The sequence below is a fragment of the Microplitis mediator genome, chromosome 5 (genome assembly GCF_029852145.1).
Source record: "Microplitis mediator isolate UGA2020A chromosome 5, iyMicMedi2.1, whole genome shotgun sequence".
NCBI classification, from domain to species: Eukaryota; Metazoa; Arthropoda; class Insecta; order Hymenoptera; family Braconidae; genus Microplitis; species Microplitis mediator.
Genome location: NC_079973.1, coordinates 2,800,422 through 2,816,792, shown reverse-complemented (window position 1 = coordinate 2,816,792; position 16,371 = coordinate 2,800,422). Strand labels below are relative to the sequence as shown.

The window sequence follows — 16,371 nt, the reverse complement described above, 5'->3', positions numbered from 1 at the left end:
TAATTTAAAAAGCGCATGCGTTTATTTATTCATTTTTTTATAAATTTCTGATGGACATTTATTTATTATTGATATAATTATTGTTATTATGAGAAATTATGGAATATATATGTATGTATGTATACATACTTATATATTGGGGTGCGCACCACATTATACATATATGGGGTGCGTTATTTCAGAGTAGTTTTTTGGGGTTGAAAAAATCAGTTTTCTACAAAAGAAAAATTTGACTGGTTCGAAGAAATGTTTTTGTTATTCGACAAAAATTTTTTTAAGAAAGTAAATAAAGTTAATCTTTAATTGTCTTTAGAATAAATACATGATTTTTTTCAATGATTTGATAATTAGATAAAAAAATTTTACGTAAAAAAAATGAACAATTTGTATTTTTCAATTGATCGAAATCAAAATATGACTTTTTGAAAGAAATTGATATTCAAATGCAAATAACTAACGAGTATCGAAATTTCAAAAAATTTGCAGATGAAATGGTCTACTGAAGATAAAATGTTGCTGTGAAATAACATACCTTAATATATATAAATATATAATATATAGTTTTTTTTTATTTCATAACAGAACCAGATTTTTATTTATTGACATTTTGAATTAAATGTAGAGTAAAAGCGTTTTTGTCCACTATAGGGTCAGTTTTAGACACTTAAAAAATTTTAATAAAATAATTTTAAAAATTCACAATGACAATTAATTTTTTTAATACTCCCGAGTCAAAATATTAGACGTAAATTGAACGTTTTTAACGTCTTAGAAATACCTACGTAGCATTCGAACAATCCAAGGTCACTTTTATGACCTTTTTTTAGTAGGTTTCATTAAAATTTTATTAGATTCGTGAGACGAAGTTACATTTCGGGTACTATAGAAACGTTGAACCTTCATTTTAAATGTTCATATACGTTCAAAGCATTAAGAACGTTCAATTTACGTTAAAAACATTCAATTTACGTCTAATATTTTGACTCGGGCTTATTTATTAATTAAAATAAAGTATTAAGTGTCAAAAAATGGAGCAGTGGCTAAAAATGGCACCTCTACCCCGATTAAATATTTATTTTACAACAAACAATATTCATTTATTTTTTCTATTTCTACGTTTTTTCATCAGTTCAAAATCAATTTTTTTGGACTGTGGTGACGGTGGCAATGATCTGACGTCATCAAGATTTAATCTCAATGATTTGTATTCTTTAAGCGCACGTTTTGCTAAAATGCCTTCGGGAGTAGACGCAGGCTCGATCAACAACATGCTCAGTGATTTTTTCAAATAACTTTCAGCTTCTTCAAGACGTTCTGCCAGTTCTTCAGATGTTATTTCTCTAGACGCGTAGTCTTTATTCGCTATTATTACAATCGGTAGATGGATTTCATACAGCAGTATACCTAATCATTGAGCAAATAAATTTATATTTATAATCATGAGACTCATATTAATTTTTGAATAAATTGTCGTAATTAATTTACCCTTCAGTCGGGAAATTCCAGGCTCGACAATTTCTAAAACTTGTAATATTTCTTTGCAGAGTTTCATCATGCGCTGTAAAGTTTTTTTCTTAGGATTCAGACAAGTTATTTCTTTTCGGTACAAAGCTAATAATTTTTGCTTCAAACTCATGATGAGAAAATGATTCGTGTGCATCATAGACGATAAATTATTCAATAGATTTTCCAACTCCTAAAAAAAATTAAATATAAGTAAATAATTTAATAAATTTATTTTTGTTTCAATTTACCTTGACCCGAGAACCATCAGCTTCATCAATTCGTGTCTTAGTTAATTCTAAAGTGGTTTTAATTAACGATCCAGAATAACATCGCAGACATTTTTTGCATTTCCAATTTTTTTCTTTCAAATAAGGATTTATTTCCGACTTGCCTTCGTATACAATAAATCCTTCTTTACATCGCGGACAATAAATGGTACTGAGATTAGCGCCAAGTTCTTCTGGATCTTCACACATTGGGCATTCGCACTCAAAATATTTTCCTTTTCTCAAATGTTCTCGTCTTTCTGCAGTACCCTGAAGAAAAAAATTAATAAAATAAAATTACATGTACTGTAAAAAATCCGGAGTGATTACGGATTTTATTTCAATTTAAATTTCCCCCGTCACCCGGATTTAAAAAAAATCGCTCTGCATACGGAGTCAATTGGGAGTTTTTTTTCTAGCGAAGTGATTTCGGAGTGATCTGGATTTTTTTAAAAATCACATTCACTCCGAACCAGAGCTTCAATCTTAAAATAAACCCCTGCAGAGTGAATTTTACTCCCAGGGGATTGAATAAATACACAATCATCCGCTCTGCGTTTACTCCGAATTTAACTCCGCAATTTTTTATACATTTTTAGTATTTAATTAAAAAAATCAAACTAACAAGTAATGAAGAAGTATAATTAAAAAGTATCGGTTCGCCCTCTTCGATAGGTCGACTTGCGTAGACAGTGAGTTGGAAATCATCGTCTACAGTAATATGAGTATTTCCACGGCAATCATGAGCCATCAGAGCAGCCTCTACATAAAGTCCTCGTAGAGCGGAATCCAGAGTTCCTGGAGAACGCAACTCGAAAGAATTAACATCGATGATACCACATAGTCGCTGGATTACTTCGTCACTCTCTTCAGTAAATTTAAACGACTTCAAAACGTCGACGATTTCTTCCTGGCGCTCTTTCCACACTTCAGTGTTCCGTCTTTCGTCCAAATGAGCTTCCAGTTTCATGATTTTGTCCCACAACTCCGGGTTACTTTCTTTAATCAGCCACAACCTGAGCGGTAGCAAAATTCCTTTGACATCCAATTGATTTATCGAGTCACCAGTCAGCTTATCCTGCAGCAACTGACATTCTTCCGCCGTATGGAAAGATTTCCGTGTCTAAAAAAATATTTTCTGTGAAAGTTTAGTGTCAATTGACGATAGACATCGCATACTAACGTTACCTCACAAGCAGTCGAACAGAAGATCGCAACCTTGCATTTTCCGCACGACAAACTGATACTCGAAGTTCTTATCACCCGGAAACATGAGAAACACAGATAATTTTCATTGAAAGACGCCGCACCAACAACTACTGGGTTATCGCGTAAAATTACTTCACCAGAAGATAATTTTTTAGCCGAAACTAAATATCTGCCGAGTTTTTCTGACCGAGATTCTTTGTATTTGATAATTAAATCATTTTTTATTTCTTCAATACGCATTTTGTTGACGGAACAAAACTAAAATTAACAAGACTACTTTCTCTAGAAGAGGTTTTATTGAGCCGGGTACTCTACAGAGTACAAATTGAGAGTTATTTAAAATTAGAACCCCACTTGAAACACAGTACGGCTGAAAATGCATTTCCCTTATTCCACAAGTTGGTTCTAAAATAGAAACCGTTAGTAGACTTGACTGACTGATGAATGTTGATGTAAATAAAAACAATATATGTACTATTTTTTGACATATTAAAATTTATTAATAGATGTCATTTTAAAGATTAAAAATAAATATCATAGACTTATATTTTATAATATATATATTTATAAATACTATAAATTATTTATTGACTCTTCTAATTGCGTTAACGATTCTTTGGCAACAACCGCAAGCTGTCCTTCCATTGTGTCCGATGGTTCAAAATTTAAAATGGTCACCGCCTCTTTGAGAATACTCGCGGCTTCGGTCATTTTTGATTTCAACGCAGCCTCGTCTATCACACCGGCGTTCCATTGAGACTTTGCTATGAAAAGTAATGGAGCGTGAAGCTCGTAGAGTGTTAAGGCTCTTGCTCTAGTGTATCCTGGTTCAATGACATCCAGCACTTGGAGTAGTAGTCTGCAGATGTCGATTTTATGCTCGAGAACGATGTCCGGCAGGTCATCGAGATTGTACTCTTCGACCCGCCCGTAAAGTTGAGACAGAGACATCCGGAGGATCGTGAGAAATGCGTGCCGCGGATGTAGGACAGAGTGGTATTTTTTCATAACATTCTCGCGAATGTGCACAGCATCCCCACCGTCTAGCGAGTTGTAGGTTTCCGCGGCTTCTACCTCTGTGTTTATTACGTCAAATACTTTTTTGACAGCTGCTCCAGATGTTGTGAACTCGCAGTGAGTACACTTCCAACTACTCTCTGCGTCTATAAATAAATATATCAAACATTAGTTTATAAATAAATTTATTTTGTTGCTTAAAAAACAAAAATTATCAGTAATTACCTAAAGAATCGAGAGGAAGTACGACTCCATTGTCACATTTATTGCATTTGAGTGACGACATGTGAGTTCCCAGTTCTGTTGGATCCGAACATCGAGCGCAGGCACAAGAAAAATGTTTTCCTTCTAATAAATTTTCTCTTCTCATCAATGTTGGCAATAAACTGTGGGTGTAACTTCCAAAAAGTTCTTTGCCTTTAGGAACTTTGAGTGTCGTTCTCAAAACCACCCTAGGATTACAAATAATTTTCAATTAATAAAAAACTAGTTTTTAGATTTTTACATGAAAATTTTATTTGGATCAAGAACTTACTTGTAGTCACTAGTGCACACACTGTGGCTGGTATTTGATACGCAGGAGTGGCTCATAACAGCAACCGTTGGATACAAAGCGCGAGCAGAGAACCCCATTGGCGTTTTAATTTCATGGGAATTTATTTCCAAAATTCCACAGGCCGTCTGAATCATTTCGTCGGAGAATCTGTCGAGTTTCAAACGGTCCCTTAGGTAGGCGACGATGTTAACGTGGTCAGTTTTCCACTGCTTTTTGACGCATCTCTTCTGATTATGAGCCTCCATAATTTTGACTTCTTTTTCCCATCTCTCGGGGAATTTTTCCGATGCAAGTAGCAACCGCAGAGGGGTCACACACTCTAGCTGAGGTACACTAGTGACATTGGCTTCTTCTAGAGCCGCAGATACGTTGAACTTTTCACCCACGGCAGCAAATATCGGGCACTCGTAGTCTTTGTGAACCGCGGCGTTAGCACAGTCTTCGTTACAAACCGGCCAGCTGCATCTAGAGCACAAAGGCTGCTCTGGACCTTGGGGCCAGGAAGTGTAGCAGGACAAGCAGAGCGGATATGTCGACGCTTTTGGTCCAACTACGAATGGAGTTTCAGACAAAATTTCTTCACCAGCCTCCAGATCTTTATTCGCGACCATATATCTGATAAAATAAATTAAATATTTAGAGAACGCGGTCTTCAAAATTGAAAATGACTTTCACTGATAGAAAAGTATAATAATTTTTTGTCAATTGCAATATTTAAAATAGAAAAGAGGTCAGTCAACGAACCCACCTTCCAATTTTATCATTATGAAGAATACTGTAGGTTGATGTTGATACGATTCCTGGGGTATTCTGTAAAATTAATAAATTGATTTAGTGGTCGATTAGAAAAAAAGTCATTAAATAAATTTACTTACTTGTGATTCCATAATTTTTGTTGTTGATTAGAACTGTACTGTGTATCTGGATTTATTATTAGTGACTAAATAAACTAGCCGATCAACTCAAGACTTTATACGCGCGTCAAAATTAAAAATATCTCCAAGTCGTATGGGCGCCTGCCAAAATGGTAAAATCTAGATTTTACTACACAATTCTACCGCCACACAGGCTTTTTAGTAACGACGTAGTGCTGCAGGAGGCACTAGTAAGTATTTTGGTTTTTGAAAACTCTCGGGAATTTTTGAATTTTATTACCAAATTTTTTAAAAATAAAAAAATGCTTCGACTTACATTGCAATTAATTAGTCAGATTCTGCGCTGCGAAAAATCGGGAGTGAATTTTGAGTGGATACAGATTTTATTTAAATCCGAATTCTCTTCGTCACTCGGAGTTCCGCAGTTTAAAAAAAAATCATTCAGTATACGGAGTAAATTGGGAGTTTGTTCCGATTCAAAGTTTTAATACTAAAATAAACTCTTTCAAAGTGAACTTCACTCCGAGATTAAATAGTCACCCGCTTCGTAGTCACTCCGAATTCAAATTCACTCCGAATTCAATCCGCGTTAACTCCGCAAAATTTCTCGTGTCATTACCAGAATTATCGAAATTCTTTTTCCCTCCTAAAATTTGAAAAATTCATAAATTTTATCTCAAATCGAATGAAAAATACCAGAGTCAATTAAGTGATCAACGATATCGAGTTTTAGTACCCGCCGATTTACGCGCTGTCATTTTTAATAAACCGCGCGCTTTTTGAATTTTCTCTCCGTGAGAATGATGCTGATATCGACGCAATTTCTTGTTCTCTCCATGGCTGTCATCAAAAATCCACGGTTCCGTTTCATCTCTTCCAGAGCTCAATTATTAATTTTTTTCACCAATTTCCTGATACTTCAGCCGAGTAACGACATCTACTGGTCTTCACAAAAGCAATCATCCAGGGGTTGGTGACGTAAATGAAGCGCCTGCGCAATGAAATCCTACCGTGGGAGGAATTTCCTTGGCCGGCAGATCGTTCATCATTGCGCGCACGCAGTTTTGTGAATATACGAGTTTTCTTGCACACCAGCTGGTTTTTTAATTAAAATTACGTGAGTATTAATCCATTTTCCATAAGTACAAACCAAATCTATTAGATAACTATTTAAAAAACAGGTTCATTCATTCATAATAATTAATTTACCAGAGTTTATTGATCTACCGGTAGGTTTGATCCGACAAGTAACGTCGTACTGGGTGACCTTCGGACAATAGCCTACGCAGAGAGATCAAGGCTCTGAATTCACTTTGATTTCATGATCGTGATCTTAATGCGCTTAGAAAATTAATAAATTAATTTATTTAATTAGTAAATCTTTGCCCCTGCAGAAGCTTTCAGGTTTATCACCGGGACACATCAACTTAACTTTTAATATACACGATCTACGGCTTATGTAATAACCGTAGCAGGTCAATACCGCTTATATGCAACGCCTTCTGACGCCAACATTTTTCGCGAAGCCTTAGATTAATTATATTTTTCGTAAATTTATTTATCGGCAATAAATTACCCAGCGATATTAATATTTATATTAAATAGGACACGTTTTTTTACGGACATTGATAAGAATTATTTTTAAAAAAGTATTTCATGCCCAGGTGACAGCAATCAATTATTCTATCAAGTCTAGTTTGAATAAAAACTGGGGCAAACTAGATGACCGGGATTAAGCGGGTCAGCTGAATCTCAATCTCGTCTGATTACTCTACTGCTGTATGGTGACTTGAATTACTGTGGATTAATTTGTGAATTTAATTCATTTTCTAGAATGGCTCCTCCAACGTACGGTGATTTGGGAAAGAACGCCCGTGATGTCTTCGGCAAAGGATATCACTTTGGGTTACTTAAGCTCGATGTCAAGACAAAGACCGAGTCGGGTGTTGAGTTTTCCAGCGGAGGATTCTCGAACCAGGACACTGGAGTGGTCGTAGGAAACTTGGAGACCAAGTACAAGATCAAGGAGTACGGGTTGACTTTCACTGAGAAGTGGAATACGGATAATCTTCTGGGTACAGATGTTACTATTGCTGACAAACTTCTTCAGGGACTTAGTATTGGATACAGTTGTACCTTTTCTCCCCAAACTGGGTATGGAAAATAATTTATAATTGAAGTGTGCGGATTGGGTTCGAATCAAATATAACTATTTGAATTTTATGATGATGAAGTCAGCAGACAATTAAAATTTTTTTAACAATTAAATTTGAAGAAAAAAAAAATAAAAATATGCACATGTAGAAAATTTTAAAAACTATAAGTGCAATTTTTTCAAATATTTTTTTTTTTATAATTTATCGCTTGAAAAAAATCCAAAAATAATTCAACGCCGGCTAAATTATGATCCTGAGACAATCAACAATTCCCGGTCTTTTTTTAACAAATCAATTAAAAAAAAAAAAAAATTGCACAAGTAGAAAATTTAAAAAGCTATAGGTGCAATTTTTTCAAATATTTTTTTTTTTCAAATTTATCGTTTTTTAAAAAATCCAAAAATTATTAAACGGCTAATTTCAGTATCATCGAATTTTTGAATTATTTGTAACTTTTAAAATTATTATATTCAAATTGAAAAAATTCTGATCAGCTTTTAAATATTGGGTGCATTTGAAAATGCTCTAGCTCTAGCTCTCGCTATATGACAAGACTTGGCTAGAGTAGAGCTGCAGCATTTCCGAATGCACCCGTTAAATTTTAATTTAGTGGAGAGTAAAATAACCAAAAATAATATTCTCGTAAATTTGTATCTAAGTTCTATTTACCTCCGACAAAAATTTGAATCATTGAAAAAAATTTTAGTCGAATCGATTCGAACTATTCGCACCTCTACTGATAATTATTATAAATATAAGATACCAATTTTCCAAATAATTTAGGAGCAAGACTGGAAAATTGAAGACTACATACAAACATGAAAATGTATCAGCCACAGCTGATTTCGATCTAAGCTTAAACGCTGCTCCATTGATTCATTCAACAGCCGTAATCGGTTACCAAGGTATCGTATTATGTTCTTTCATAATTTAATTGCGTAATCAAAAAAAATTTTAAACTCCTTTTTTTATTTTACAGGATGGCTCGCTGGTTATCAGACATCATTTGATGCTCAAAGAAGCAAGATCACCAAGAACAACTTTGCCTTGGGCTTCACGGCAAAAGACTTTGGTGTCCACACTTCCGTGTAAGTAAACAGACCGTTGCTCAATAATAATTATCATCTATACCATAATCAGCGCTAATGAGCAGTGAATGTCTACATCTCTACATCTATATTTATTTAAATCTCAGGAACAATGGCCGCGAGTTCAACGGATCCATTTACCACAAAGTGAAGCCAGGATTGGAGGGCGCTATCAGTATTGCGTGGAATTCAAGCAACAATGCTACGCAGTTTGGTCTTGGTACCAAGTACGATCTTGACAGTGACGCTTGTGTCAGAGCCAAGGTTAATTCCCAGCTCCAAATTGGTTTGGGATACCAGCAAAAAATGCGCGAGGGTACGTTCTTTATTTAAAATCAAAATTTAAAACTTTGCGGGAGTTCACACCCGCAGAGCAGAGTTGCCCTTCAGCAAAACTCAGACAAGAGACTGCTACCAAGACAATTATTTTTAGTCCTCACGTGCTAATCTAAATATAGAATGTCTCGTATATTTTCTTGAGTACGACTAAGGCCTTAGCTTACAACTCCAAGTACTCTTGCTAAGTACTAATGTTTATTATTATTTAATTGTTGCAGGCGTCACTCTCACTCTCTCCACGAACATCGACGGCAAAAACTTCGGCTCTGGTGGCCACAAAATTGGTTTGGCCTTCGACCTCGAAGCTTAAATCATTTAATGTATTGTGTCAATCTTATTAACACCAACAACAAACGATATCAATAAAAAATTAATTTTGTCCCATTTAAATCTCAACTAAAATAATGACGTTGATAAGAAATAATTAAATTAAGTAAAGCGACTAAGACGTCTACGCGGATCAATACTAATCTGATTAAAATGAAAATATTATAGATAGAATGTTTACCCGAGACATCGGGCGCCTCGCAGATTCACGTAATAAACGACAAACTAATAATTAATTAAAATAAAATTAATTGAAGGAGTAATTTTTTTTTTTTCTGTATAACGCAACTGGTCTAGGAACAGTCGTTTAAATATTAGCGTACAAAGTAATAAAAATAAATAATTAAATCGCGTTAAAAAATAAATTGAATTTTTTTCTTCGCTTTAAATCTCGTACCCGAGTATTTTAGTATAAAAATTATTAGATATAGATTTTGCTTTGTAAAACACCAACCGCACCGTTATTGTAAAATTTTTTTATTATTTTTACACAGAAAAAAAAAATTTCAGCACAAGAAATTTTGTTTGCCTCCAGATGAGTGAATTTAGCAGACAGACAAATTTAAAATTAAATAAATAGAGTAAATAATTAAAAAAAAATATTTTGAAAAAATGCACTTCTAAAATTCAAAATTTTTCAAATGCGCATTTTTTCAAAATTTTATTTTATTAATTATTTACTCTAATTATTAATGATTTTAAATTTGCCGTCTGCTACTTTCGCACTCATGCCTCAAGAAAATTTCTTTTTTAATTTCTTGAGAAGTAAAAATTTTTTTGAGGTGAGTAAAATTTTGAGTGAAGAAATTATTTATTTCTGTGTAATTATTATTGCAAATCAGGATTTATTGTATAACATTTTAATCGTTATTTTGTATTCGAAGAAACTTATCTTTATTTACTATGTTGTTTTCTGTTTAAGTTGTCAAGTCTGAATAAAAAAAGACTCTTAAGTTACAAAATAAAATTGAACACGGTTGTTACGTTAAGTATCAAGTATTGATTTATTTACATTATTCTATAATCATAAAATATGTAACTGATATCTCTTACAATGAGTGTATAAACTTTTAGTTGCTATTTTATTTTGTTATTTACTGCAGAATGGAACTTTGGCAAGCAGTTTTATTGAATCGCTAATAAACTTTTTTTTTTACAATCAAAACTCAGCATCGATTTAAAAACTTATTAATATTATTATTATTATTAAACTTAATTTATGATAATTAGCATTGGTTAGTGCACCAATTGATCTTCCGTGGCTTTAGCGATCCAGTCTGGTTGTGTTTGGGCGATTTTTTCAATTATTTGGTTCACTTGATAGCAGAGCGATTGAATTTGTTTGTCCCACGTTGGCAAAATTTCACGTGCTAAGAAAAAAAAAGAAGAATATAAGTATTTTTTTATTGATAAATAATTTTAATGACGATACTCACTTTCAAAATGAACAATCGAATCAATTTGATCGATGTATCCATTCATGCGGCCTTCAGTGATCATCTGGCTGGCAATTTTCTCAGCATTGGACGGTGGAATTTCCAAAAGAGCTCCCAGTTCTTCAAAAGTAATATTGTTGTAGAGTTTACTAGCAGACAGTAGATTGTGTTCAATAACAGCGCGATCAAGAATCGTCGATCCCAGACCGTCGTGGGTGAATGCTTTCTGATGAGGTTGCAAGAGCGCCTCGAAATCCTGGAGCTCTGTACGACGAATGATGCGGTCTAGGTACATTTTTTCTAGGATCGCGTAAGCCGGAAGTTGCTGGCACCGTTCGTCTTTGAAAAGAGTAGCCAGCATACGACTTCGTTGTTGACCTGCCAATTAATTAAATAAATTATTAGCTCTTGCTCATTAATAAAATTAAAAATCGAGCGAAAATAGATCACCCTCAGCGCTTGAGGTGTACAATAAATTTTATTTTACCTGCTGATGCAAGGATTGTACATATAAGAGCATTACGCAGTGCTGTCATACGCTCGTCTTCATGAATAATTGATCTGTATGACAGTTCGTTGTATCTTTGCGCGGCTTCGATAAATTTTCTACGATAATCCAACACTCGAGCGTAACAAACTTTGTAGTAAATCTGTAACTGTTCATTTTTAGTTTCTGCTTGCAATAATGATGCGCGATTGATAAATGCTTCTGCCTGAATTGGATCGTCGTCTTCCAAGTACAGTCTTGCTATTTTTAAATAAGTTTCAAGCTTATAGTCTACTGTATATTGCCTACAATTTAAAATTAAAATTTTTTTTATAATCATAAATAATTACATGAAATTTATATAAAAAATTAATAGCAGACCAAAATTATCAGCTCATTACACAATAAAATACAATGTAAATTATTTTGAGGGCATTCTCAGACAGTGTCACCCCTCCCCCCACTTTTTTTATATATAAAATTTCAATGACTTTTAACTGTCATCAGTTTAAAATTTTATAAATTAATTAACCCTCGTGCTAACGATGTTTTAGTCAACCGTTATAGCTAACGATGGCTCGTTCGTGTCTCTCCCTACTCTCACATTTTTAAAACTTGAGAAAAAAATCTAACAAAATTAATGGGCCTTCTTTGAACCCTTACCTAAAGAATGATAATTGTTCCCTATTAAAAAAACAATTTTTAATAAGAATTTCACGCAAAAGTCTAGAAGGAATCACAGCAGATAATTTTGACCCGGCCACAAATGACCATCGTTGCCTTCTTTTCATTTCTTTTTAATTAATCAATAAAATTTTAATACGGTCACGACAGCTGTCATTGAATTTTTAAAAAACCGGTGGCAGTCTGACATGCCCTCAAATTAATTAACTAGTTTTTTTTTTTACCAAATTCCCTGGTAATTTTTGTAAATTATTTAAAAAAAATAATTTACTGATAAATGATAATTACTTTTGACCAGTTTCCAGTGGAATTCCAACCAGAACATTAGCAGCTTCTCGCCAGTCCTGATTTCTTTCATAAATATTAGCCAAGTGCTGACGAATGCTAGCAACTTGTTCTTCAAATGATATAACTCTAGGTTGTACCTATCGATAAACAATAATTACTATCAATAAATAAAACTTACAATAATTAATATAATAAATTAAAATATAATTTACTTTGTCTAGGGTATAATGTGACACAGCCTTTGAAATTTCATCAGATAAATGCGACAACCGAGTACTGACGTCAGTCAAAACTTGTCGCGATATAACTAAACTCACATTTTCATTAACAACTGAAATAATAAAATTTGAATATTTGAAATTAATTTTTGAAAAATATATCTGGTGAATGGCAGCATCGTTATAAAAAAAATAAACTTACTGGCTTCGATAAAAATTTTTAAATTGTCAACAAGATCATCCTTTGATGATGACGATATAATCCCGTCTAATATTGACCGGTATCTGTAATAAATATGATGTTGATAAAAAAATTTGAGGTAATGAATGAGCAGTAAATTGGTTATGTAAAATATAAACAAAATTATACTTTTCCGCTTGATCTTTATGAGATCCACCGGAACTGGCCAAATTAGCCAATTGTTGACGAACTACAGGAACAGTCACCAACATCTTTGTGCTAATTAACTTTTAATTATATAAATATAAATGTTTATTAATGAACTGTTATTTATTTACGAAGTTTTACATCCACTTGAATTTATTTCATTGCTAAGCCATAGAGTGCAGAGTACGAAGTCTGGTCATCAATTCAACGGACAGGATTTTTTTTCTCCCTCTATAATTTTTTTGATACAGTGCAAGTCAGTACAATTGTAATTTCAAACTTATTATTTAAAAAAAAAAATTATATGTTGTGAGTTGAATGCAGAAAAAAATTCATTTTTAATTACAATGCGTTAAATTTAATTTTTGGTGGAAAATAAATTTAATTTTCTGAGGAAAAATAAAAACAATGAGTGCGGCAACGCTTTTTTTTTTTTTATAAAATTATCGTTGGCGCTGCTGTTTAAATCTCATCGCAACGTCCCAAGTACTGGACTATTTCAAAATGTCAAAAAATGTCTTTTGACAGGACAAGAAATTTGAATTTTTTTTGTCTCAAAGTCGTTTTTTTTGTAGAAATAAAACATAAGGTAGAGGTACCGTTTGTGGCCACTTTAGACCCAGTTTTGGACAGAGAAAAGTTAAAATAAATTAATTTTCAAAATACGCAATAACATAATTAATTTTTATAATTTCTTCAAATACTTTTATCCCACTATGAAAATGGAAGTTTACACTTTTTCATTAATTACAATAAAATTTTAAATGTCCAAAAATGGAGCAGTGGCCACAAGTGGTACCTCTACCCTGCATGGAAAAAAATAAGCTTTAAAAATTAGTGTTTGAAATTATAACCCGGAACCCGGGTGTCAATATGGGGAATTTTAACATTCCAAATAATAAATTTTATAATATATGTCGTCAATTTTCTAAGTATCAGTTACGATTTTTAAAGTTCAAATAGTAATTTTTCTTGCATAGACAATAAATTTTTATACGTTCTGTAATTATTCACGTTTTAATCATAAATGAAAAAATTACTATTTAGAATGATAGTATTTACTGATCACTTTATCATTTTTTTACTTGTCATCAATTTATATAGTTCATTTTTTATGATACTGAAATTAGCTGACGTCTGATAATTTTTGGATTTTTGTAGAAACGGAAAATTACAAAAAAAATTATTTAAAAAAATTGCACTTGTAGTTTTTTTAATTTTCTACATGTGCATATTTTTAGTTTTCCATTTTTTTAAATGAAATTGTTGAAATAAAAAATCCGAAAATTGTTAATTGTCTGCTAACTTCAGGATCATTCATTTTTTTCCGTGTAGGTCATAGAAAATTCGTCTTCTTTTCCGTCTTAAAAAAGTCATTTCAATTAACAAATAAAAACTTAATTATATGTATTAATAAAAAATACAGTAGAGGAATAATATATGTAGTAAGAAATAAGAAATCGGGTTCGATTTTTTTGAATTTTATTATTACAATAAGTTATTACAATCACAGCTTATATATTTACATTCTCTCGTAGTAAAAGTCACTACATAAAAATAAATATAATTTTCATACAGTAAAAATTTTAAATTTGATATCTTTTTTAGTTTACATTCAAAACTTTGATACTTAATTGCTATTTTATAATATAGATCATCAATAATTGAACTCTCTTTTTTCCCGCGTAGATGCTTGAATTATTTTTTCTAAATCACTATTTGATAAATAGGAATACAGTTCTCTGACAAAAGTACACGGAAGTCGTAATTCATAAAAAATATCAAAAATTACTTCCTCAGAATCTTTTATGCAATTGACTCTTTTCAAAATTCTTCTCAATTTATAAAAAATCATATTGCTATACATTGGGAACTCTGGAAATTTAGTTTCACAGTCTAGTATATTGTTCCAGTCAACAAATTTCAAAAAACGCGCCGAGTAATGTATATTTTTACGTAAAATCTCTATAAATGTGATATTACTGCCTTCTATTTTATTTTTTTTCATTCTTTCAACGTATGAATGACACCGAGCTAAATACTTATCAAACTCTCTCGTTCTGACAGCTTTGATATTTCGATCACATAAATGAAGACCCACTGCCATTAATTTTACAATGTGACGCTTAATAATAAAAATACAATATGGGTGATTTTCTAGTCCTCCTTCAGACTCGATAGCTAATTTGTTATCAGAATCCAGAGCGTTAACATCAACACCAGCATCAAGCAGATAATTAAGAACACTTTCATCGCAAGTGCGAGTTTCGAGAGAGAAATGAACTAATAGTTGGGATTGAAAGTATGAAAAAAAATTAATATTATTATTAACATCAAACGTATCAGCAAATTTAAATAGCCATTCATCTAAAATTTTCCAGTTCTTCTTGAAAATAGCAGCATGAAAAACTGTTCTAGTGCAACCTTTGACTTCACATGTGCAAAAAAGATCAGGCGCAAATTCTGCTAATACATCCAGGATCTGCTTGTGGTTTCGAGTTTCAACAGCATAAATAAGAGGAGTTCCGTCTTTAGACTTGGCATTAATGTTGGCATTGTTGTCTAACAATAATTTTATAACTTCCGGTTTTTCTTCTAGGCCAAGTGCAATGCAGTTTCTACAATACCGCTAACATGGTTTTTCGACATGGCATTAACATCTACGCCATGTTCAATCAAATACTTTACGATATCGTAATTGCAGGATATCATGGCGCTATGAAGTATCGGTGTTCCAGTTGCTGAAAGTCGTAGGTTTATATCAGCACCAAGTTCTATTAACTTTTTAAAAATTCTATAATTCCCGACTCGTGCCGCCTTATGTAGAGGATTTCCGAGAATTGGGCGAGCTTCATTAATATGGAGATTTTCGGGTTTTAATTTATTTATGTACTCTTCGTCTTGAGATTCAATAGCGCGGATGAGATAACGGAATTTTCTTCTTCCCATTCGTGGTGTCATTTTTGCAACGAATAATTTTTTCACCTGACAGAAAAAAAATGGCAGTTTAGTTTTGTTTCAAGACAAAAATTTTACTTGACCTTATCAAGTTTAATAATTTTTAATTTTATTTGATTTGAATCAGACACTGGTCGAAAAAACTAGAGGATGTAAAAACAAACCATAAATTTTTATGTGATATTTTAAAAAATTAGGGGAGACCAGGACACGAGGATCCAAAGAAGCTGATAAATATTTTTTGTATTTTTTGGGCATCGGGTACAAGTTATTTCATTTATCTAAAATTTGAATTAATTTTTATATTTTTTTGTAAAAAATACAATATTTTAAAAATATATATCACGTTTTCGAGTTTATATCTTTTAATTTTTGCGACCAGTATAAAAAAAATATATAATTTTTAATTAACAAAAATACTTAATAAAAAAAAAAACATTTACTTACTTTCGATAGTAGAAATGAATTATTATTTAAAATATTAAATGTATGTTTGCAGAAATTAAGTTTACTGTTTAAAATATTAAATATCTGTTTACAGAAATTAAGTTTCAAAACACGTGTTAAGGGATG

The 16,371-nt window shown here is 32.3% G+C and overlaps 4 protein-coding genes across 4 annotated transcripts; 1 reads left to right on the top strand and 3 right to left on the bottom strand.

Moving 5' to 3' along the window:
* Nucleotides 1–550: 550 nt before the first annotated feature.
* Nucleotides 551–6,337, bottom strand: LOC130668572 (uncharacterized). Its single transcript, XM_057470920.1, has 11 exons — nt 5,430–6,337; nt 5,303–5,364; nt 4,534–5,169; nt 4,224–4,450; nt 3,556–4,144; nt 3,304–3,418; nt 2,961–3,239; nt 2,398–2,895; nt 1,755–2,042; nt 1,486–1,696; nt 551–1,404 (listed from the first exon to the last, which is right to left on the bottom strand). Exons 1-11 carry the CDS (start codon nt 5,439–5,441, stop codon nt 1,094–1,096), a joined length of 3,228 nt encoding a protein of 1,075 aa, XP_057326903.1. The 5' UTR covers nt 5,442–6,337; the 3' UTR covers nt 551–1,093.
* Nucleotides 6,338–6,385: 48 nt separating this feature from the next.
* On the top strand, nt 6,386–9,402 carry LOC130668681 (voltage-dependent anion-selective channel-like). The gene is made up of 6 exons (XM_057471076.1): nt 6,386–6,546; nt 7,263–7,583; nt 8,369–8,490; nt 8,565–8,673; nt 8,781–8,989; nt 9,231–9,402. Exons 2-6 carry the CDS (start codon nt 7,264–7,266, stop codon nt 9,320–9,322), a joined length of 852 nt encoding a protein of 283 aa, XP_057327059.1. The 5' UTR covers nt 6,386–6,546; nt 7,263; the 3' UTR covers nt 9,323–9,402.
* A 215-nt stretch (nt 9,403–9,617) lies between these two features.
* LOC130668678 (COP9 signalosome complex subunit 4) lies at nt 9,618–13,047 on the bottom strand. Its single transcript, XM_057471072.1, has 7 exons — nt 12,823–13,047; nt 12,655–12,737; nt 12,447–12,565; nt 12,235–12,371; nt 11,263–11,567; nt 10,776–11,153; nt 9,618–10,709 (listed from the first exon to the last, which is right to left on the bottom strand). Exons 1-7 carry the CDS (start codon nt 12,903–12,905, stop codon nt 10,576–10,578), a joined length of 1,239 nt encoding a protein of 412 aa, XP_057327055.1. The 5' UTR covers nt 12,906–13,047; the 3' UTR covers nt 9,618–10,575.
* Nucleotides 13,048–15,435: 2,388 nt separating this feature from the next.
* Nucleotides 15,436–15,801, bottom strand: LOC130668571 (ankyrin repeat domain-containing protein 2-like). Its single transcript, XM_057470919.1, has one exon. It carries the CDS (start codon nt 15,799–15,801, stop codon nt 15,436–15,438), a length of 366 nt encoding a protein of 121 aa, XP_057326902.1.
* Between the last annotated feature and the right edge of the window lie 570 nt (nt 15,802–16,371).

Excerpts from the sequence above, each read along its gene's own strand:
- LOC130668572 (XM_057470920.1), bottom strand. Across the intron at positions 5,170-5,302 it reads CATAATGATAAAATTGGAAG|ATATATGGTCGCGAATAAAG; the intron begins GTGGGTTCGTTG and ends TTATTTTATCAG. Across the intron at positions 3,419-3,555 it reads GAGTCAATAAATAATTTATA|TCAGTCAAGTCTACTAACGG; the intron begins GTATTTATAAAT and ends AACATTCATCAG.
- LOC130668681 (XM_057471076.1), top strand. The coding sequence starts at position 7,264 with ATGGCTCCTCCAACGTACGGTGATTTGGGAAAGAACGCCCGTGATGTC. Across the intron at positions 7,584-8,368 it reads ACCTTTTCTCCCCAAACTGG|GAGCAAGACTGGAAAATTGA; the intron begins GTATGGAAAATA and ends CAAATAATTTAG. Across the intron at positions 8,674-8,780 it reads TTTGGTGTCCACACTTCCGT|GAACAATGGCCGCGAGTTCA; the intron begins GTAAGTAAACAG and ends TTTAAATCTCAG.
- LOC130668678 (XM_057471072.1), bottom strand. The coding sequence starts at position 12,905 with ATGTTGGTGACTGTTCCTGTAGTTCGTCAACAATTGGCTAATTTGGCC. Across the intron at positions 12,738-12,822 it reads CATAAAGATCAAGCGGAAAA|ATACCGGTCAATATTAGACG; the intron begins GTATAATTTTGT and ends TATTTATTACAG. Across the intron at positions 11,154-11,262 it reads TACAATCCTTGCATCAGCAG|GTCAACAACGAAGTCGTATG; the intron begins GTAAAATAAAAT and ends ATTAATTGGCAG.
- LOC130668571 (XM_057470919.1), bottom strand. The coding sequence starts at position 15,801 with ATGACACCACGAATGGGAAGAAGAAAATTCCGTTATCTCATCCGCGCT.